Source organism: Poecilia formosa, unplaced genomic scaffold (genome assembly GCF_000485575.1).
Source record: "Poecilia formosa unplaced genomic scaffold, Poecilia_formosa-5.1.2 Scaffold47, whole genome shotgun sequence".
NCBI classification, from domain to species: Eukaryota; Metazoa; Chordata; class Actinopteri; order Cyprinodontiformes; family Poeciliidae; genus Poecilia; species Poecilia formosa.
Window position 1 is genome coordinate 1,962,833 of NW_006799986.1, and position 23,596 is coordinate 1,986,428.

Sequence of the window (23,596 nt, forward strand, 5' to 3'; positions counted from 1 at the left end):
ACAAGTTAAAGATGAATAAAAGTTTGATTGCACATAAATACCCCACTAGATGGCGCCAGTAGTTCCCAGGTCCCACATGTTTTAGAAGTACCTGTTCCAGCTCACCTTTAAGACCTCAACGTATTATCGCCGACATAAATCACTAACTGGAGCTTCAAAATGTTTCAATTTGAAGCTACATGGAAATTTGTTCACTGTTTCTAATAATTACTACGTTATTATTAGGAAGTAGTTGTAGTTTATTTAGTAAAACAAATAAACTGCAGTAAAACACTGCAAAACGCAAAATCTTACCAAATAATTTTGGTCTACTTTCTTGTGCAAATATCTTAGTGCACTTGAAATAAGACTACTCTGCCAATGTAACTCATACTTTTTCATCAATATTAAGGAATTATTTACATAAAACAAGCCTATAAATCTTGCTGAAAAGTTTCTTTTAAATTAGTATGTCTTATTTCAAGTGTAATAAGATATCTGCACTAGAAACTGGAACAAAATTACTTGGAAAGATTTTGTGTTTTTGCAGTGAATAAGTTTTGTCAAGCATATTAGTTCATAAACCCCTGTGTTGCACGAAAGTATATTTTCTTATCATGATTGTTCTAAAGTTTATCTGTATATATTATATATATAATAGTTGATTTAAAATGTAAAATAGTCACTGGTTACTCAGGTTTATACTGATAACAGATTTGTCTGACATATAGCCTTTGGTAAAACATAAGGTTACATAGAGTAAATCATATTTTGTGGTAAACGTACAGGATGATGTAATTAAGAGAAACACGTTGCTTGATGTGTAAAGAGAAAAAAATGAAGGTTGTAAAAGTTTCAGATTTGACTCAAAGTTCAGTTTAAATGCTGGTTGTGAGTCAGAGTTCAACCTTTTAAGCCATCTATCATTGTTTTGTTAATCTAGGAATTTTGTAACTTGGTGATTTTCCCCCCATTTCTTTAAACTGCAAGGTTCTGATATTCTGTTTCAAATTCATCAAATTGTTATCTGATTTTTTTGCGTGGGTTTATTTAAATTTGCAGGTAGATTTCGATAAGTGCGCAGGAGGTATAATAAAAATATCTTTTTCCACCTGAACACACGCCACCGCACTCAGATATCCGGCAGATTAGACTCTTGATACCTCTTTGATTCATTATACGTTAAAATAAGCACAAAGTTCCTAATTTCTGAAGTTAAGTTTATATTGATGGGATTTGGATCGTTTGTCTTGTAAAGCCTCTTGAGATTAGAGTTGTGAATCAGTGGAAACATAATTAAAAACAAAATACAAAAACTTAAATAATAAATCTTCTGCATAGTTATGGACCCGTTGATGTACAGTTGGATCGTTGCTAAGTTAAACTAAATATTTTCTCTGGTACCAATCTGCTGCATTCAACTTTTTCCCTTTAAGAATTAAAAAAACTAAATAACATTGCCAACTTGCAGATCAGAAAATTTGCTGGTTAAGTTCATCCTTCCTCTATTAACTTCTCCTTTTTTTTTTTTTTATAAACCGGAGCGCAGGCCTGGGTGCATATTTTATTTTCCATGATGCATGACAACGTGTATTTTTATTTTCTTTTTTACTCTAGAATTAATTTGTTCCAGGTAGAAATTATATGTTCACTACGAGAAATAAATAAATAGTTTGATTTAAAGTTTGCATGTTTTGTCTCTGTAGTTATTTTTTGCCTGAGGTTTTAACATGTCGAGTGCAGAGTAAGTCCGATAACAGCAACACCTCCAAACCGCACAGAAAAACAGGAACTTGGCCGAAACCATTAGGATGAAGCAGCTTTTAACCAAATGTCGGCAACAAGCTGCGACTTATCTTCAGGATCCTGCATTACACACACAGAGCAACCACTCTGAAAGTAAACCAGACTGATACAGAAAAATATATTTATTATGCATTAAATCTGGATCTGTACAGATTAGATCCTAAAAGCTGCTTTCCATTTATAAAAACATTCATTTAATTCAGAAAAATAGACATCAGCATCTATTTTTGTCATTTACAACAATGAAAACCAGAAAAATTCTCCTGTACAAATGCAGAAACATTATTACAAAAATGTAAAATTAACTTGAGATGAGAAAACTGATAAAAAGACGCAACAGTTTCCATAGAACTGTTGTATAAATGAAAGTCATTCATCAAAGAGCACATGCAGTTCCTGGGTTGTGAAAACAGAAACGAGTTTCACCACCTCTTCCTGTTCTCAAGATTTTTCATCTGATTGTAATTTTTTTTTTCTGTGACAAAAAACTCACAATCAATAGGAAACATTGCAACAGCAAAATATTAAAATGCGTCATTTACATTCAGAAACGAACAGCTGTAAAGTCTTGGTAAACACACCTGTCCGCCAGCACCTAACTCCATAGTTTTGCACATTTATCAATGAGTTGATTTTTCCTTTGAAAGTCACTGACATTTGATGCGTTCTCAGAATTTAAAGAGTGTGATGAGGTTGACTCAAAAGTCAAACATCGCTTGATGAAATACAGAACAGCTGCAGAAACCAGGCGCGTTGTTGGTGTTTGACGTTAGACGCCAACAGGAACTTTGAGGGGGTTTTTAGGAAAAACAAACAGAGACATTTCAAGAATGACTAAGATATCCAAGACTCTACGTCAAGAGAAACAACTGTGTCATATTTACCGCTTCTGCTTATTGAGATCTGTCAACATCCAGCTTCTTCTTGCCCAACATTGGGTAAATAATGGGCCATGCAAGTGAAGATACTGCCATAACCCAATGTTGGTCAAGCTTCAGCTGCCAGAATCATGGCCTCACATCTGATTCTACAACATTTGGCTGCAATACAAGCCCAGATCACCATTCCTCCACCACCATACCTAACTGGACTCTGTTTGGGTGTCTTCAAACATGGACAACCATTTCTACTTTGGCTTCATCAGTCAAAAGGAGGTTGCATCTGTTGTCTTGTTTCATTAAGGCACAACTACATTTTTACTTTTGTCATTGCTCTCAACCTTTGACCTTCTAACCTTGGGGTGAATTTTTCTGGTATTTCCCCAGGTGGGAATGGAGATGTTTTAATACCTGAGAATACTTTCTAGAGTTTTTCCATAACTTCTTAGTTTTTGAAAATGGTTTTATGATGTTTTGCAGATTGATGTGCTTCTCTGACATCACTGCTTATGAACCTTTACACAGACACTGTGGTTTCACACTCCTGTACGTTTCAAAGCACCAAACTTAAACTCCTGTTGCTATGGAAACACTTCCTGATGATCAAAGATAAAGTGTTTGTCTCAAACTATTTTCTCCAGGAGAATCGCCATCAGTTTCCAATAGTTCAGACCACACTGTAAGTCTTGAGATGACATATTTATTGATGGTAGCACACTGTCACTATCATTTCTTTTTGAAGAGATGAAATAATTGATGATGCATTGACAAAAAAATAGTAACGGTTTTAAGCCAAATCAGGAACCATCGCATCCAGTCATCAACTTCATCTTGAAACAGTTTTTGTTTCAGGATATGAAAAGACTAAGCATCTAAAAGTATCTCTCTACCTGAATAAATGTCTTTCCGTTTCACTTCACAGTTCTTGAAAGATCTTAGCAACGTTAGACCTGAGGAAACGTCCTGAGACATTGAAAGTCTGCTGAGGACAGGATGTAATATTTTGGTTTTGGGTTTTTTTGCTCTTTGTTTTGAAAGTAGCTAAAGTTTCCTTGCTTTGTGACATCTGTGTGTTTTATCTTGAGACTAATAAGTATTTTAAAAGATGATTTACAGTAAACCCCCAGGACTAAGGCTGCCCCTCAAAAGCTCAGGCTCCCTCTAAAAATGCTTATAATTTCCTATTTAAAAGTTTAAACATCAAATATACCTGAACACGCATTAATGCGCCCAATGGAAACCGTCTTAGCACTACTGCTGAAGTTCACTAATATCTACAGTCGGACTCATCTACATTCTTTGGGGTACAATCGATCGTCCTATTGGCTGGTGGCTGGTTTGCAAACATCAGCCAATAGGATGTCATGTAGCATGGCGTCTCGGTCAGAGGTCGCAAAATCTACTTTTAATATCTACAACAGGCTTTTACCCAGCTTCAAACTATGCTACCTGTATTTCTCCATTTTCCATATTTATAGAAAAGACTCACTCCATTCTGCTAAATTGTCGTTTTTTCCAAAGTAATATTTGTTATAAAAGCTGAAAATTTAAATAAATTTTTGCTTAATTTTAACTTTAATGTAATTAAATTAATTAATTAATTTAATTAATTTAATTAATTTAATTTTAATTTTAATGTTTAATTTTAATTAAACATTTTATGTAAAAATGTATGAAGTACATTTTTAAAAAATAGCTTAGCGCTGCAAAAGCTAATTTTTTGCAACCCTAGGCGAGTTTTATTTTGTAGCAGCGGGGGAAAAGTGGCTCTGTGAATGGAAAAAGTCGCTGATCCCTGATCTACACATTTGCGAATACTGAACCGCGAATAAGCAGGAGGTTCACTGCAGTTAGAAACACAAAACCAGAGACACATTTTAAGACTTCTGATAAATGCTTACACTTTTCTGGATTTTTACTTCTAAATGTCTCATTTCTACATCTCTGCATCAGTGCAACAGTAATGATATTTATGGCTATGTTCATAAAGCAGGCAAGTGTGACACAAATCTGCTTTTTTCAGTCTGAAAAGGCCCAAACCCAAAGTTTTCACCCCCCAAAAAAATCAGACTTCTGGACGTAAACAATGGCTAAAAATGATCATGAAATGATGAAAGAAGTTTGTGTTAGTGAATTGCATCACATCACAATCCCTCCACTCTTCGGTCCAACTCCACATCCAGACTGACGTTTTACAGAAGTCATAATCACAAAAAGCCATTGCCGTCTTTTTATCAGCCTTCTTCGTCTTATGATGACACTGTTGGCTCTTGTGGCTGAATAAACTATAAAATCGATGCATAAATGACTATCAAACATGGTGCTGCTGTGTGACAAAGTAAGGCGGGACAATATGGCTGAAAAACGTACCACAATACCAGGGTTTCATATCAGTCAATATTGATAATTACTGTTAGTTTTTTGTTCTAAATGTCTGAAATACTGCCAAACTGGTGGTATGACCTGTCATCTCAAACTGTTGTATTCATGTTTTCCCTTCACTCCATGCTGTTTTTTGTTTGTAAGCAGTTATAATGAAACCTGAAACTGCTGCTGCACAAGTTACTCAGCAGGTTGTTGCTAGATAACCAGAGTGGGTGAGTTACTTGATGCCACCAACCTTGCTTGGCTGGTTGCTAAAGCCTTTGCTGTGCCTACATCCCCCAGAATGCTGTGCGGTTCTGGATCAGAGTTCAGTGAAATTGTTGAATATTCTATTGATACTGGTCACATCTTTACTGCTTTATAGATTGTTACTGATTTATAGTCCAGTGTTCTTCTGCTCAAGCAGGTCGCTTTGGGACATGAACCGTTTGCACAGAAATCTCATTGAAGTTGGGTTTATTACTATGAATGACCATAAAAAACTCAAAAGTATTGGAACTGAGCATCAAGACGTGCTGTGTGAACATAGCCCAGAGACAGCATTAGCTTACACCGACACAGAGGTGTTTCTGGACCTGAGACTAGCCACGCTGGCCGCAGAACCCTTCCTGTAAGACACCCAGAGCTTCTTGCTGATGATGCCCTGTTTGTAGAGAGCTGTCAGCAGCTCGTTCCGAAACTTCTCCCCGATGAAGGCGTACAGCACCGGGTTCACCATGCAGTGCAGGAAGGCGATGACCTTGGTCACCTCCAGCATGACCTCCACTCTGTAGCGGATGTCGCAGGTTTCTTTGAGCGACCCGCCTCGGTAGAGCGTGTCTATCAGAACGGTGACGTTGTAAGGCAGCCAGCAAAAGATGAACGCCAGAACCACTGCCAGGATGACGCGCATGGCCTTGTGCTTCTGTTGACTGCGCGTGCTGAACAGCGTCACCACCGTCCAGCCGTAGCAGAACGCCATCACCACCAGGGGGAGGAAGAAGCCCACAGTGTGCCGCAGAACCCGGAGGCCGACCCGCCACTGGTCGCTGCTCTCCCCGGTTAGGTTCTCGTAGCAAATGGCTTTCTGCAGTCCATCTGGAAAGCCACTGTCCGCTCCCATTGGAAAGATTTCCTCTCTTTGAATCGCCACAGGCAGAGACAGCAACCCGGACATCAGCCACACAACGGCGCAGATCACCTTCACCAGCAGGTGGCGGGAGGACAGCACTCGTGTCGCTCTAACGATGGCAAAGTAGCGGTCCACACTGATGCAGGCCAGCAGGAAGACGCCGCTGTACACAGACGCCTCCTGGAAGCTGGATAGGAACTTGCAGGGGAGGGTGCCGAAGAGCCAACCGAAGTGAGACTCAACGGCCCAGAAGGGGAGAGTGAAACAGAAGAGGAGGTCAGCCAGGGCCAGGTGCATCAAGTAGATATCTGTGCTGGCTCTGCCTTTGGTCATCGAGCAGACCACGAAGACCACCACGCTGTTGCCCAAGACGCTGAACACAAACACGATGATGTAGATGACCAGAAGGGCGAGGGAGTTAAATCCCGGCACGATCGTGTCGCAAGGGGAGCTATTCTCATCATAGTCATCAGCATACATATAAGTGTTGTTCTCAGGTGAACTCCAGGATTCCTGTTTCACTTCCTAAAATGAAAACAGAATTGTGTTTGTTGGTGACAGAAATGTGAATAAGGTTTCAGTGAAGTTACCATAGATTTCAGTCAAATCCTAAGCAGTCTTGGTGAAAAGAAAATACATCCTGTCGCATTTCCACTGCTTCACGCACTGATCTGCTCTTTAACAGTTTGATGTCAATCAAACCTCAAGGGAACAAAAACACACAAAAAGCTGCAAATTGAAGAACTTACTGTTCAAAGTTTTGAATGCCAAATTATACTTGGAGATGAAACTTTTGCTGGGAAGGGATTTCAGCTCATTTCCAATCTAAAGTTCATTACTTTACCAAAAGAAAGTCCCCCTGTCACAATAACAAATTTTCCTGAATGATAAATTATCCCTGGAGTTATTGCAATAAATGATAATGTTGTTTTGGGACCATTTTCAAGTAATATTATGGCAATGCATAAAAATGCAAGAATACCTTCTTTAAATTCTCAAACATCTAACACTGGAACTTAAAGAAACTTTTAATATCCAAAATAAATAAACAAAAACAACAAATGAAATGAATTATGAATTATGCTGACACCAAAACACCAGACTATCCAGTTTTGGGTAGAAAAAGAGAAAAAAGATAAATCGTGCAAATGGAAGTTATTGAGCTTGTTTTAAATTATTGTGCAATTTATGGACTTATTGCTTATTGTGACAGGCTTATTTCCAAGTGGAAATATTTTTAAGATGTTTGCCAATATTCCCAGAAGAGAATATCCCAACAAATTCACTCCAAGGTCAGACAAATGATGTGCAAAGCTGCACCTAAATGAATCACAAGACTTCTGAGATGAAGCTCTTCAAGAGATGAGGCAGATACAGATCTTTGGCCGTAATGCACAGCATCGTTTTCAGAGGAAACCAAACAAAGCGTTTCCAGGTAAATATCTAATACCAGGCGGATGGCTGATTGTTTGGGTTTGCTTTGCAGCAAGAGAACCTTTAAACCTTGCAGCCACTGAGCGTCAGACCATCCAAGTGAAATATTTTAGAGTCAAATATGGACCAATTCTTCTCTGAATCTTTGTAGGGGCATTATTGTTTGGAGATGATGTGGTAGGTTGATAAAATCAGACTGAAAATGACTTCTGAAAGCTTCTGCTACTAAAGGTGGTTTCAGGAAGCTGCTGGATCAGCGGGTGAACTTAAATTTCAACCCACAGCTTTTCCACTTTGGTGTCATTTTCATTTTCATCAAAGTATTTTTGAAGTTTTTTGTTCTCTTGAGGTTGGATTAAAAACTAAAACTAACATTTCTCGACACACTTTTGACTTTACGGAAGGTTGAATCGTCTTTTTACCCTGACTGCATCACTTGCCAGCTGGATGTCTGCTCTTCTTACTTAAAGCAAAATAAATGCATAAATAATGAGCATTATTCTATAATTGTTTCAGTTTGATGTTTACATCTTACAATGCAAGGCACGTAGCTCAGACCACAAACACAGATTCTGCAGTAACCGCTGCAATTTCCTGACTTTGTGATGAAATGACTCACTACTGGTTTAAATGGATGAAAAACCTAAATACTCGTTCAAATATATATTATATATATATATATATATATATATATACATACATATGCACTGAAAGAAATATGTTAATTGTAGAAATGTTTAATAAGACATAAAACTATTCTGAAGACTTAAAATGTTTGCAAAAGCACAAGCAGACAAATATAAAATGTTTTTGTAATCAAATGCTCACATTAAGGAAATACAGTTTAATAAAAATAGATAAAATGCAAACTGTCCATACCGATTTCTGCTCCTCTTGATTTGTCAGCAGCAAATAATTCATGATGCACATTAAAAAAGCGAGTAGCTTCATTGCTCCCGACTTGTTGTGCACAGGTAACAATAATAAAGCTGCAGATGTAAAGAGGTGCAGTCTGTCCTTCAGGCTGAAGTCCTGCTGAATGTCTGCACACCGAGAGGTGAGGCAGCTGCTATTAGCAAACTCAGTTTCAATTGTGCAAAAAAAAAAAAGAAACCAGAGATATTATCTGAGTCTGGGGGGAAAAAAACACACCAGGTTGTATTTTACAAGTTTGATCACAAAGGTGCGAAAACAAATGTGATAATAAAAAAAGTCTAACTTGCAAATCAAATCTGCAGACATGATTTTTTATTTTTTACAGTTTCTTCTGCTCTTTCCCTTTTGAAATAATGTCCATTTATTCTAATCAATCCTCTTACACAAGCATTAAAGTAGCAATGTTGGTAGTAAGGATGCAAGTAATCGATTAATGGATTAATCTCATGTTAATCGATTTTATTGATCAATGAATGATTACATGGTAAATGGCAAGTTTCTTAAAAATTTGAGTTTTCTCTTATATGAAGTGAGTCGACCATCTTTCCATAGCAAGAAGGGCAACATTTTTCACAATACACCAAATTAAACAAGAAATCAATAAATGTTAGCTTTATTTTATCAGCTGTATTAAATACAGCAATTTGTGGTTTTCTTACATCATTAGTCACACATATTTAAAAAACAAAATTTGAACAAAAATATGTGAAACACTTAATTCCCATGAACAGGGAGATATTCATGCATAAGAATATTTACCGTCTGTGGTGCATTAACTCAGGATAGCCCTCAAAATCAATTTTGCTTATTGGCATTATGTTTTTTTCCTTCATGTTACAATTTTTCTCCATTGTCTCCTCCGCTTTTCTGATGTACCATCACCTTCGGTTGAGAAGTTGATGCCTCTCCGCCATGCAGCTCAGCTAAATAAAGTGCTATTAATGTGATAACTTACGGAGTTTGTTGAGTGTTTATATTTTAAAACAAACAGTATAAAGAGCATTTTACAAACCATACCGGGCTTGGACCGTTTCTCTTTCCCTTACTGAAATAGCCGCCATCTTCAATCCTACATGAACGACTCCACCTAAGGATGACCAGGCAGTGGAGCCATCTGCTGGATGGCGGCCGAACTGCAACACTAAAAAATAGCGAACGTTATTGGTTAATCGATTAGAACCTGAAATCTATGAACGCAGTCAATGTTTCATCGGATTTGTGCTGGACGTACGAATCCTTAATGGGAATAAAAGGGTTCAGGTGACTGGCAGAGTACAAATAACAGGCTACATGTCCGTAGCAGTTAAAAGCTACAATAGCTAAGCTAATTTTGCTAGTAGTAGTAGGTAGTATGCTAAGTACTAAATATCACTGATATTTATTAGTGAAAAATATCAGTTTATCACTGATATATTACTCAATATTAATACGCTACCCAGAATTAATATTGGCAGAGAACTCAAAAATTGTGATTAGGTAAGCATGCTGGTCCCATACCAGTCTCTATGCTTATAGAAAACAGACCCACAGTTCTTCCTGCCTAACTTATAAAAGCAAATAACAAAATCAAAGAAACAAAAAATAAATTAACCTACAAATAAACCTTATACATAATCCCCAAAATATGAAGTAAACTAAGAATAAATATTACCAAAATCAAAAATAATAAAAATAAAGAACAAATAGCTCCAGCAATACAGTCATGTGACGTCACACTTCTGTGAACTTATATTGGCAGCCGTCTTGGCAGGCAGTGGCTATGGAGTTGCTATGACAACAATAAACAAGTCACAAGCTTAGAACCGGCTCTTGTCTCGTTCCTAGCTAACTTACACCTGCACTGGGCCGGGCCTGTGTGTGTTTTTTCAACCAGAGCCGAAGAGGCAGCATGAAGCAATGGAAAGCTTGATCTTTGTTTATTGCTTACAAAACTGGAAAAAGGAACCAAAAAACTGTACTTATTTTGCCTCTGCACAGAACAACACCGCAGTGCAGCAGTGACTCATTGAATTTTTGATGTTTGGTTGACAATCACCAAACATATTGGATGCATGGAAGCCTCCTGGCATACCAGCACAACAGAAACCTAATCAGGTTTGTGCAGCAGGAAGTTATTTTCCACTTCTTTCCCTTGTCTTTCAATTTTCTTAATAAAGAATCAATACATTAATTTTAAGATTTGGATACAGTTGGATACCGTTAGTCATGCAGCTGCAGGATTGAGGTTTGAAGTCTTCCTGTAAAATTATCACCTCTCTTCACCTCCTGTTGCTGGTAAAAGTCATGTAGATAAAGATTTATTGATGAGATCTACCTGGAGGAAGTTTGCAAATGTGCATGTTCACCTTGGATGCACGGCTGCAAAAACAAAACTGAAGCTTTCGCTGACAAACTTGAGCCAGTCCAGTCGGTTTCTGAAGTTGGTTTGTTGCATTCGATCGGACATGACCATCCAGCCTGAAATTACTTGTTTTGGGAGAGAAACTGAAGTAAGAATGTGAGACTGTGTGGGCAGAGCTGATTCAATGTGGTTAACGCAAAGCAGCTCAAATGAGAGATTGACATTTCCTGCCTCCTTGGCCCTTTAAAAAAAATACTTTTGCAAAATGTGAAAATGTATTTTCCAAGAAGCAGCAGGCCTTTGCTTCCCTGAATGAACTCACAGTGGGTTGAAATTATAACAGGAAATCGTGAAATTATAACAGGATTGTGTGGAGTAGGTGGAAGCTTCATCTGACTTCAGATGAAAAGCATTATGCAGTGAAAACAGATCTGGTTTTCCCCCTTTTTAAGACTTTCATGAAGCAAACACTGGGAAAGTGTTGAATTTACTGAGCAAAAATACATTTTTATTTAGAACCACAGCAGCCTCAAATTGAATTTTCTAAAACTGTTTTCTAATCTGAAATTAACCAAACATGCTACATAAAAGTTTAACATCTACCATGTTGTTTTTGGATTATTTTCAGTTAAATTGTGGTTTCAGGCTCTGCCACAAATATTGTTGTTTCCTCGATTTTGGTTTCGTTTCCTTTTTCCTGTTCTTTCTTAAGAAAACAATTTTAAATTCTGTCTTCAAGTTCAGAGTTTTACAAATCTTAAAATTTTTACCTTGCAACATTACAGTTTAGTGGTCAATGTCTCCTGGACTCTGTTTAGGTTTTCAGCATTTCTGTTGTTTTAATTTGAATGTCCTTCAAATAAGATAAAAAAACACATTAGCACAGCTACAGAAGAAACACAGTTTGCATGAAGCAGCATGTAGAACCTTCTGAAAGTCCGATCACAGTATTTTGGCCAGGTTGAGGTGTCGAGTTTTCGATTTTAGGTTTAGTCTTTCTGTTTCACTCATTCTCAGGTAAAGTGAACCTCTGTTATTTGTGGTATTTAAAGCTGCAGTATGTACCTTTAACAGAAAAAAATATTTTTTCTGTATTTGTTGAAGTTGTCAACATGTCGTGACAGTATGGTATGAGATAGATAAATTGTTGAAAAAAAAATCAAGGTATTCTGCCCCCTCCAGCGATAACAAGAAAACACAGTAAGAGCAGCCAGTGTCTTCCTGACAGCAGAGCCTTTTATGAATGCTAAGCTAGTTAGCATAGCCACTGATTATAGCAGATAAACGGTTTTCCTGTAACAGTGAGTTGTGTCTGCGCCATTAGTACATTTACCAGCGCATATACAAGGTTGATTGACAGCTCTAAGCCCCTCCTGCTGGCTCTGATTAGTTGTTTTTCTTGGGCCAGCAATAGTAGGGGAAACAAAACCCAAAAACGATGTTTGTGCATCTTTTCCAAACATCGCTATTCCAGAAGTCTTGATCTTCATACAGACGCAACTTTCTTGCCTCTTTCTGTCTAGAAAAAGGAGATTTCCCCCCCAAACATACAGTCTTTTCTGATTGTTCCTTCCATAAACTTAAACATTTGACATGCTAGCTAAGGTTTGTAGAGATCGAGCTCTTGGTTTTTTTCCTTATTTCTAATCACAATGCTTTGACCTCGGACTGACTTCTGGGATATCCACTGATGCCCTGATTACCAGCAGTCTGACGCGTTTTCCAGTCATGAGAATTTTACTCTTTGTAGAATGATGGACTTCAGAAAGGTTGACCATATAACCTTCCATTATGACATCTTGTTGTTTGAATATTTTAAAAATCTCTCGATTTGAACGAGTCTTTAGAAAACCAACAGAATTTATAAATTACTTCACATTACCCTGTGAAATCACACAAACCAAAAATTAAAGTTATCCAAAATAAAATGTTTTAAGACAAATACAGACAAATATCCACTAGAGGGCAGCACCAGTCTTAAATTTCTTTAGTAACAGTTTTCTTGCAGTGATTTACAAGATGATTTCTGTACTTTTCCTAAATGTGTAAAAAAGAAATGATCATATTTATTTATATTTATCATATTTATCTCAAGTTTGACAACTTGAGATAAATGTGTTTTAACTGAAAGGTGACCCATTATGCTTTTTTGAACAGGTTAGGATACATCTATGGGCGATACAAAACATGTTCATCATATTTTTTGCACAAAGTCATTCTTACATAATGAGATTTTAGCTGCTTTGGGGCCTCCAGGCACTTTAAATCAAAAATAATCTGCTGCTGGCCACGCCCTCCATCTCAACATTTACACTTGTTGCAAACAGATGCACAGTTATAAAACCATACATTTTTGAAAAGCAGAAATGGAGCTTCCTGCACAACCAACAACTATGTAGGAAGTGGTTCTTGGAAGTAAAGAACAGAACACTTGTCGTTTCCAGCAGCCATTGTACAGCATAGACAACGGTAAACCCAGCTGACCAAACATGTAGGTGACAGAATAAGCTAGGCTGGGGTTGCTACGAAACGGCACAAAGCCTGTCAATTGTGAGTCAACATTTGAGAGGCTTTTGAAAGGGCTCATTTTCCAGACACCAAAAAACATTAACTTATTGCTAAAAAAAACAAACAAACAAACAAACAAAAAAAACAAACAGCTGGATGTTTTTGTAAGCGCCGGAGATGTTCTTAGAAACAGTTGTAGATGGAATTAAAAAAAAAAGTACATTTTTGCCAAAAAAACTCATACATTTTTAGATTAACCAAAATGTTTCGACTTTTGGAAATTTCCTGACTTTATTTTAAATAAACATAAAATTAAATCTAAATATTTTGCTTGTCTGTCTCATACGGGTCGATCCTGACAGCAGCCATTTTGTTAATGTATGTTTCTCTTGCACATCCGTCAAGAGTGTCAATATATTTTCTTTTTGTTTGTCTGCATTGCTCTGCCTACTGATCACCTCCAGTTCAGACTTATGGAAACTTTTATGAAGAAAGGGAAGTATAAATCAGGCTGTTGCATCTGCAGATATTAACGTGTTTTAATTTTAAACAGGATGCCTTAAGACAACTGGCATTGTTTCAGGCTTGTCAATCAACAGAAGATACTTCCAGTTTTCCCAACTTGAGCCCCCTTAGGATCACTGACTGGTGATTGCCTGTGATCAATGAGCAACCTCCTGGCTGCCCTCAGCACTCACTTAATGGACACATTTCTTAACATTTCTGGACACGGCCCGTTTAAAGACTGCAGTCTTTGTCCATCGTTGGACTGCCTGCTACTTTCATCAGCAGATTGTGACACAGAGGTCTGGCAAGAAACCAAATGTGCATTTTCGTCTCATTACTCAGTGAGCTCTGACTCAAAACTTCTCACGCTGCAACACAGAAACTGCACAAATGATGGTTTTGAGGTTGACATTTGGTGGTAGTGAGTTAAAATGAAGGTATGAAAAACTGACGAAGTAAATTCAAAACAAACTATCTGTGGTGTGGAGATGGTATGTGGGGAAAAATTAGCTAATCAATAACAAATAAAACTTTTAATTCAAACAGAAACTATTCAAAAGTACTAAATCAAACAAGATAAAAATACTGTGGGGTGAACGAGGGACAACTTGACAAACTAACCAGGCAAGATTTGTGATACATAGCAAGTGAAATGACTGGGAAATTTCCACACATGAAAACAATTAAGTAATTGTTACAAAACATAAAACAAGTCAAGACAAACCAAGAAGGAGGAAGATGCAAACAAACTCTTAAGTAACGTTGTTAATCTAGAAAGTTCCAAGAAACAAATTTGTTCAACAGTTCAACTCGACGTTCAGTCGTTTCTTTCCTAACATCACAAACATAAACATGAAGTTTGTTGAACTTTACTGAGACTCAGCTGGAACTCTGAGCTTTTAGTGTAGATTTAGTGAAAAAAAATAATATTTATAACCACTTAAGTTTTCACCTCTGACTTAAATGTTGGAATTTCTTAAATTATCCGAAGCAAAACTTTTAATGAACATTATAAATGTACAACAGACTGGTTTTTATTTGGGATCAAATCAAGAATAACCTTTTCACAAACTGTTAAGATACTAATAAACAGCTTTCTCTGGATTCAATTACAACTTCTTAAAATTAAATAAAAATAATCTTTCATATTAATGTAATTTGGTAGGAAACAGAAAAAAATGATTTGATGGATAAAATAGTGTTTCAGCCCATAACTGTTAGCACTGAGGTTCTGTTTGAGTCTGGCGGCCACGGCAGCATGAAGTCCAAAACTGACATAATTAAATAAAATCAGAAATATATGTCTGTTGTTTTTCCTTTTTCTTACACAATTTCTAGAAAAAACGAAACGTTCTGAGAAAAAAATCAGAATTTTTAGAAAGTCAGAATTATTAGAACAAGTCAGAATATTTTAGAAAAAATGTCAGAATTTTAGAAAGTCAGAATTATTAGAACAAGTCAGAATATTTTAGAAAAAATGTCAGAATTTTTAGAAGTCAGAACTTTTAAAATAAAAAAAGTCAAAATTTTTAGAAAAAGTCAGACTTTTTTAGTAAAAAGATACAAATCTGACAAAGTTAGAAGTTTAGGAAAAAATTCATATGTGCGTTTTCGCCGTGACACATACAGAACAGGGAAATCAAAAATATTTATGTCACTTTTGATCCTCCATAAATTTTGCACTGAATAAGAAAAATATACTTTTTAGGTAAGGCTGATAGAAATGGAAGCTGTCATGTTGCTTCATCGCCCCCTGGTGGAAGGTCGAAGGAATGCAGGCTGAAAATAGTTAAAAATTAAAAATTAAAAATAGATAAAAATAGTTTTTTATCTCTCTTTTTGAGGTTTGGAAGTTATTTTTAAATTCCTGATGAGGTGAGGTTTTTTTTTTATTAAAGTTTTTGTCAAGAGTTTGGATCTTTTTAGAAAGAGGGGTTACATGAAGTAATTATGAATAGACAGTTATTTCCTTCTGCTGTTCATTTCTTTTTTGTTTGTTTGTTTGAGTCATTAAGAAAAAAAATAAAGCTAAATTATGAGAATAAAGTCATGGTATTGCAGCTTTATGGGTCACATTTAAGTGATTAAACATCACAATATGTTTAATCATATTGTCATGTCGCCTCGTTCAGAAGATTTTAAATTGCATTTGGCTTTTTTCTTGGCTAAAAATGATTTATTAGCTAAATAATTTTCCATTAAGGGTCAAACTTGTCAAATGATTCATCGCTCCACTGGCGGTTAGGCTCTTTTTTTTCTTTTCAGTTCATCTTGTGAAAGCAGAAAAAATAATTTAGAGGATAAGAAACGCTACATATTGGAAGTTTCAGGCAGTAAACGGACTCATTATTTTTTCTTCTTGTTTTTGCATTTTTGACTGATTTTCATCTGAAAGGAGGTTGAAAAAGTTGCCTGAGTTGATATATTTTCATTCTGGAAGACCACTTCTATATTCAATGTGGTTGCCGCACACAACTCCAAATTGCACCTATGCTTCTATTTGACTGGGAGAACATATACAATCTGTCAAAGAGTGTCTCTGATTTTAAATTATAGCATTTTAGCCAGCTTCAGTTTGTTCTGCTTCATGTTAGAGAGACATGTGAGTGTTGGTTGGTGATGTGAAGCTTGTTGTTGGAGTAACAAGATTATCCGTCCATGCCTTCAGGACGCAGTTGTTTCAGGAATGAAAAGCATTTCTCTGTATCAGACTTGTTGCTGACAAATCGCTGCAGTCCTCTTCCTGGAAAAGGCTCCAATCTGTTCACTGATTTCAGTCCAGGTATCGACTGGTTTTCTGTCAGGATGCAGAATTTTCCTTTTACTCTCGCTCTCTGTCACAGAGTCACAAATAATCCAGCAGACGCATCAAACTGAGGCAGATTTACGTTCAGAAAGTTTTTTTCTTTCTGAGNTGAAGTTAGTTTTGTGATGTAGAGGCCTAAGGTCATGTAAATGATACTTCCTTGAGAATCAATAAAGATAAAATAAAAAAAACTATGTCAACAAAAAGTATACAGCGACACTGCAGCTGAAGTTGGGGAATTCATTTTTTAAAAATGTCCCCATAGTGAGGGATATTTACTGTTTGAGCATATTAGCTGACATTTTAGCTAGCTGAATTTACCAAATTTACTGCAGAAGATGCTTTTCAAACAATCAAATTTGTTCAAATTGCTTTAATTAAACTATGAAAGTTTCATGTCAGGATTTCTGGTTCTTGTCACTATTTTTTAAAACCAGTTACATCCAAAAGGCAAAAGTTTTAAGTATTGCATCTTGACCTGAACTGTGCAGACTTTAGTGCGTCGCATGAAAAGTACCAGAGCAAACAGGAAAGACAGATTTTAGGTTACCTTTTGTTAGTTTTAGTAATAGCTTTAGTTTTTTCATGGTTAATTTTTAGGTGCAAAAAGTGTTATATTGTGACTATGATTGGGCAATAATACTCAACAGAAGATATTACTTAAAAAGTGTATATATTAACCAATGGAGGCCTGGATTTGGAGCCACACACAAAATTAAGGTGAAATGTTCCCTTTATTTTTTTGAGCAGTGTATATATTTATATATATATATCTCCCCAGAAGAGGAGTCGGGCCACTGAAAAAAAAAAATATAATTCTGATTTTTTTTCTCCTGACTTTAACAAAAGTCAGAATTTGGGATTAAAGTCAGAATTCTGAGGAAACAAAACCTGAATTCTGTGATTAAAATCAAAATTTTGAGATTAGGTAAAAATTCTGAGATTATTTCAAAATTCAGAGATAAAAGGTGAAATTCAGAAATAAAAGCAAGAATTATACATCAAGTCAAAATTGTGAGATTCAATTCAAAAATCTGAGATTGAAGCCAGAATTCTAAATTAGGGCAAATTCTGAAATTAAATTAAAAATTCAGAGATTAAGTCAGAATTCTGACCAAAACATAGATTTTTTTTATTTTTTTATTTCCCTAATCCTCTTTTTTGCCCAGCTATACAATTTTAACATTGCCTTTTATTTGCAGGACAGATCTGCAGATATTTTAGTGTGTTTGTGGAATGTGTCAGTTAACCTCAATCAAAATCACCCGTGGGATCCCTCAGGGCCGTGTTCTTCAGCTGCTACTGTTTTTTAAAAATTTATTCTTAGATATGATCAACAGACATGGATGATTTACAACCGTTTATCCTTTAATCCAAGAAACGCTCTTAGACTGAGCGCCATGAATGACAGCATCAGAATATGTCCTGTAGCTGAATGCAAATAAAATTGAGGTAATCTTTTTTGGCGCGGAGAAAGGCTCACTCACATGTTCACACTTGATATCCCCGCCTGTTAATTTGGGCCAGAACTGAAAAAAATCCCAGCATGGCTGTTAACGAGCTTCACCTCGACCAAGCATGTCAGTTCAGCTGTTCAGACATGTTTCATCAGGAAACTCAGTTCAGCTCAGCAAGATCTGGAAGAGGAGTGGAGAAAGTCAGTTCTGCTTTTACATTAATGCAGATTTTACATCACATTTCTGTTCTTGTGTTTTTATTCTGGACTTTTAGTTTCTGTCTGTTCTTCAATGCCCTTTTTTAAATTTATTTTTTTTTATCTTCACCTGTCTGCTTTCTGTGTTTGCATGGAAGAAATATAATCTCATTACCATACGATACCAACTTTATCTACAAAGTTGGTATGGTATTACAAACACTTTTTTTTAAATATTGAATTTATAAGACTGAATTTTTAGCCTATGTATGATTTTTTTTGTTGCTTAAAAAAATAATATATAGGCTTATACAAATTTTTTTTTTTTTTTTTTTGTTGCTTAAAAAAATAATATATAGGCTTATACAAATTTGTATGACTTTTTTTGTTGGGAAAAAACAACAACACACAAATCATTTATTTTTCTCTAAATTCACCTGCAAAAAGTCTTCTGTAAATGTAGTGACCTTTTGCTAACCCAATCAGCTTTTAGCCAATCAAATCACGCTCATCTGATCACATGACAGACAGTGAGTTAGCGAAGCAAAGGTTAGAAAGAGGTAATTTGATTGGCTAAAACCGGCGCGACTTCGTCTATTGATTATTGCTTTATGATCGCAACATTTACAGGCGAATTTCTGCAGCTGAACTTTGGAGAGTGAAATTTTGAGGGCAAATTTTTTTCAGGTGACATTTTTCCAGGTGAGTTTCTGCAGTTTAATTTTTGTAGGTGAATTTTTGGAGTTGGATTTCTGCTTGTGAAATTTTACCTGCCAAATTTGGGCAGTTGAATTTCGCAGGTAAAATTTTGAAGTAATTTTTTTCTGGGGAAACTTCGAAGGTGGGTTTATGCAGTTGAGATTTTGCAGGTAAATTTCTACTTGTGAATCTTTTTCTGGCAAATGTAAATAAAATAAATTATATACATAATGGCACGGGATAAAAATTCAGATGTATAAATTCAACAAATTAAAAAAAGTCTGATTCTTAGACATTTGGGTTTTTCTCTGTTCATCATTACCTGACAGATAAAACAGATTAAGACAGACAGAGGTCTCCGTTTTCCTCTAAAGATTCAGGATATTTTTGCAGAAATGGAAACTTAAATAAAAAAAACTTATGAAAGTACAGCGTGTCTCTACTTTAACTCCATCATCAGGTTGTTCTTTAGAGAAAAAAACAAGCAGCGGATGTCAGCTGAGAACAATGAGCACCTTATGAGGAGTTAAGACCAGACAGAGCGATCGTCACACAGCTAAGTGGAGTTATGCATGGAATCTGCTGACGAAGAACGTTTTGCACAAGCAGTAAATTATAATTTATTGGATCATCCATCAAATGTACAGATTAAGTGTAGAAATGTACATGAATATTTGCATCATGTCTCCATAAATTAAGTTAGAGATTACCAAAGTGTCAACGTAAACATGAATAAAAATAAACTACAATCTTTAGTTCTAGTTCTTAGCCTTCCCTTCCAGAGATACATTAACTTTAGTTTAATTGGGCATTTATGAACTCTAACAATTATATTTAACTTTTTGTTTGTTTTCCTTTGGCGTTTTGTAGCTTTTTTTTTCTCATCACAAGAGCCACATAATCAACAACAGGATGTTACTACTGGCAGAAACCACAAAGAAGACAACAGGACATAGAAGATGATGGCACCACATGTATTTAATGACTTATTGTGTGAAAAAAAATATTCACATATGATTTTAATTGTGTTTCGTATTTAATTGAAACACTGCAGTTGTGAAATTGTGTGTTTTTTTTAACATTAGTGGAATATTGAGAAGGTTTTGTGCACATTTGCAAAGGGTTAAAAATGAGCAGCCTGCCGTTCTTCATTATTTCTTGTATTAATTTGGTGTGGACTGCTTTAGAAAGAAGGATGGAAAGTGACGGTATGAACATGTTAAAAAGACTAACATCCTGTGGTTTCTATCAACTGTTCAAGTTTTGGCAGCTGATTCATTACATTTATTAAGTAGATTTTTGTTTCTACTTTTACTTTTTTTTCTACTGAACAATGTACAACAGACTTTTACCTCTGGCTCATTGTTGCTTCATCTTATTGTTGGGATAAGAATAAGGAATTCACCATGTAACACTAATGTCTGCTGTTTCTTGCTGACGGTCCTGGAACTTAAAAACACGAGATTATTCAACTCTATTCTGAAAGTCATGTGTCCTATAGAGTCATATAACAAAACCCATTCAGTTGATATTAAATATTACAACTAAATGTAAGAAACCCCTGTTAGCTCTCAAGTTCAGCCTTTGAACATTTAAGCCACTCAGTCTGCAGCAGTGGTTTTTCTTATGTAACTCACAATCCTTGAGGCAACATAATGTGACTGAACAGGCCACACAGATTACTTGATCTAGAAGTTATCACACCATCTAACTCTGGAGAAATGTTTTCTGATTCCCAAAGCAGTGCTTGAAGGAGAGCTATTATGCAAAATTCACATTTTCAAAACGTTTGTACTTCCATTTGGGTTTCTACTACTTCTAAAAACAGCCCCCAAAAATCTTAAAAACCCAGTTTGCTTTTTGGTGTCTGGAAAATGAGTCATTTCAAAAAATACCAGGATGCTACATCACAAATCAGTAGGCACTTACCGTTACCTAGCAACCCCAACAGAGTTCCGCCTGTTGCCTAGCAACCAAAGCTGAGTTCCAGAACATTTGGTCAGATGGAAAAGAAAAAATGTTTTGTTGTTGACTTATCATCCAGGAATCACTTGCTGTATTACTGTTGATTAGGCAGGAGCCTCCACTTCTGCTTTTCAAAGATATGCAGTGGTATAATTGCACGCATGTTTGCGGCCATTTAAATGTTTAGTTGGGGAGGGGGATGGCAAGCAGCAGCTTATTTGGATTTAAAGTGACAGGAGGCCCTAAAACAGATAAAAATCTCATTATTTAAGAATGACTGTGCAGAAAGTGTGATGAAGGTTTATTCACATTCAAGGAAGCACAACAGGTTAAACATGAGAACGCATCTAATTTGAGGACAACAGACAGAAAAACCTTACAGGAGGTCACTTTGATTGCATTTCAGAACAGGGACCCCATGAACTAACTCTTTGATAAAAGGTACTACAACGCTGCGGCGCCGACGCCAGTTTGCATTCCAGAGCAGGAAAGTTGAAAGAGAGGCACAGCACGATCTTATCACAGGAAGAACCAACATGTCTACGACAGGAGAGCTGCAGCAGTGAAAGAAGATAAAGTCTGATCTGGATTTAAACACAGGAGGTGAAAAACAGTTTCCAAAGGGGTGTAGATTTTCCCCATGGTCACCCTGGGTTAAAGCTTTTCACTGGTTCTGGTAGGACATTGAGGACATTTAGTCTATTAGGAAGAGTTTGTGTTTGCTTTCACACTCACCATCCAAGTGAACGTATTAATGCTGTTAGCCGAGTTTGATTACATTATATTTAACAGACTCTCCTAAATACACAAAAGGTCAACAGAAATAACCTGACAACAGCGTATTAGAGCTACTGCAGAAAACAATGAGTTTACTTCACCAAAAAATAATCTCAGAAATTTTCTAGAAAAAAACTTACAATTTCTGACTTTCAGAAGTTGAAAATTTGCGAGAAAAAACAACAATAACAACAACAACAAAAAAAAAACGCAGACATGCTTAGATTAATCTTTGACATTTTCTAGAAAAAATTGGAAATGTCTGAGCTTGAAAAGTAGCAAATCTACTACAAAAACTTGGACATTTTTGAGTTTCAAGAATTGAAAAATTTAAAACTCAAATTTCCACATTTGTCTTGAAAACCCCTCTACTTTTCAAACTTATAAATTTTCAACTCTATAATTCACAGGTTATTCTAAAAATGTCTGTATTTTATGTAGAAAATTTTCCACTTTTCAAACTGAAAAATGTCCTTGTTTTTTATAGAAAATTTCAAAGATTAATCTCAAAATTTCAGCATTTTTCTAGAACTTTACCAAATCAACTAAAAATCATCAATTAACACATTTTTGTATTTCTAATTAATTAGATTGTGTGTCCTGTAGTTTAAGTTCCCCAGATTTTAAGTAAATGTGAAAACTGCTGCAGTAAAAAGCTCAGTTTGTGTTGGAAAAACAAAGTCAACCCTCCGGATTCTGTTTTATGGGCTGTTGTGCAATCAGGGCTTGGACCGTGCCGTTGTAGACCCAGCAGCTGTTCTGTTGCCTGGCTGCAAGGATGAGAAAAATTCTTGGGCAAAATGATGCAGCTGTTATGACAAATCCATTCCCCAAGTTTATAACAACAATCCGTTGTATTCAGAGTTACGTAAAACCTCCGGACAAAGGAAAACCTCAGCTACTCAAACAGAAACAGGAAGTTTTGGTGACAGTTTTAGTTTGTAACGTTGAAGAGAAACAAGGAGTTCTCTTCTTAAAAGGGGAAAACATCTGGATTGCATCCAGCCTGGATTAAACAGAGGAAAAAATGAGATGAGAACATTTGTACTGCTCTTTATAAAGCAGTGTTGATGTCTACAGATGTGCAGCTTGTACAGAAAAATATGTAAGAAGTACCTATTCTAGCCACAATGAGTGATTAGTGGAGGTACAATAGTAACAAATGGAGATACTGTCGGTAGAAAAAGTAGAAAAATGAAAGTAATATTTAAAAATAGTAAACTAAAAAAAATATTTTTTATAATAAACTGTTCATGGATTGTTTTGGGTGACAAATTAAATAACATGCATCATAAAATTAGTACAAATATTATTAAATTATTTAATTTACCATTAAATAACTAGATATATCATTAAAATGTTAAATAATTAAACAAGGTTAAATTTGATGGTTTGACAGTTTCAATTATTCTAGGACAACAGCGCAAAAAAATACACAATGAAATAATTCAATATAATTTTTAAATAGTTTTCTTTAAAAAGACATTTTTAAATGTATTATTTAAAAAGGACATTTGTTTATTTCAAGAGATTTATTTATTTAATTGCATATTTTATGATTTCTTTATAGTTACACATTTAACAATTGAGTATAAATTATTTAATATATAAATATATATTTCTATTAAAATATTTCTAAACTTTATGATGCAAAGTTTAAGATGGAAACTAAGAACAGATAAATAGCTAGGCTGATAAATAATAGCTAGCTTGTTAGCTTATCCAGGCAGCTATGCAGCTAGCTAGCTAGATTTATTTATTGTTTCTATTCAAACACAACCTGGCTGCTTCTCCATTTAACTTTGTTTAG

The 23,596-nt window shown here is 35.8% G+C and overlaps 1 protein-coding gene across 1 annotated transcript; it reads right to left on the reverse strand.

Annotated features, from left to right (window-relative positions):
* Positions 1–5,488: 5,488 nt before the first annotated feature.
* Positions 5,489–8,698, reverse strand: cxcr2 (chemokine (C-X-C motif) receptor 2). The gene is made up of 2 exons (XM_016671569.1): positions 8,473–8,698; positions 5,489–6,684 (listed from the first exon to the last, which is right to left on the reverse strand). Exons 1-2 carry the CDS (start codon positions 8,542–8,544, stop codon positions 5,596–5,598), a joined length of 1,161 nt encoding a protein of 386 aa, XP_016527055.1. The 5' UTR covers positions 8,545–8,698; the 3' UTR covers positions 5,489–5,595.
* Between the last annotated feature and the right edge of the window lie 14,898 nt (positions 8,699–23,596).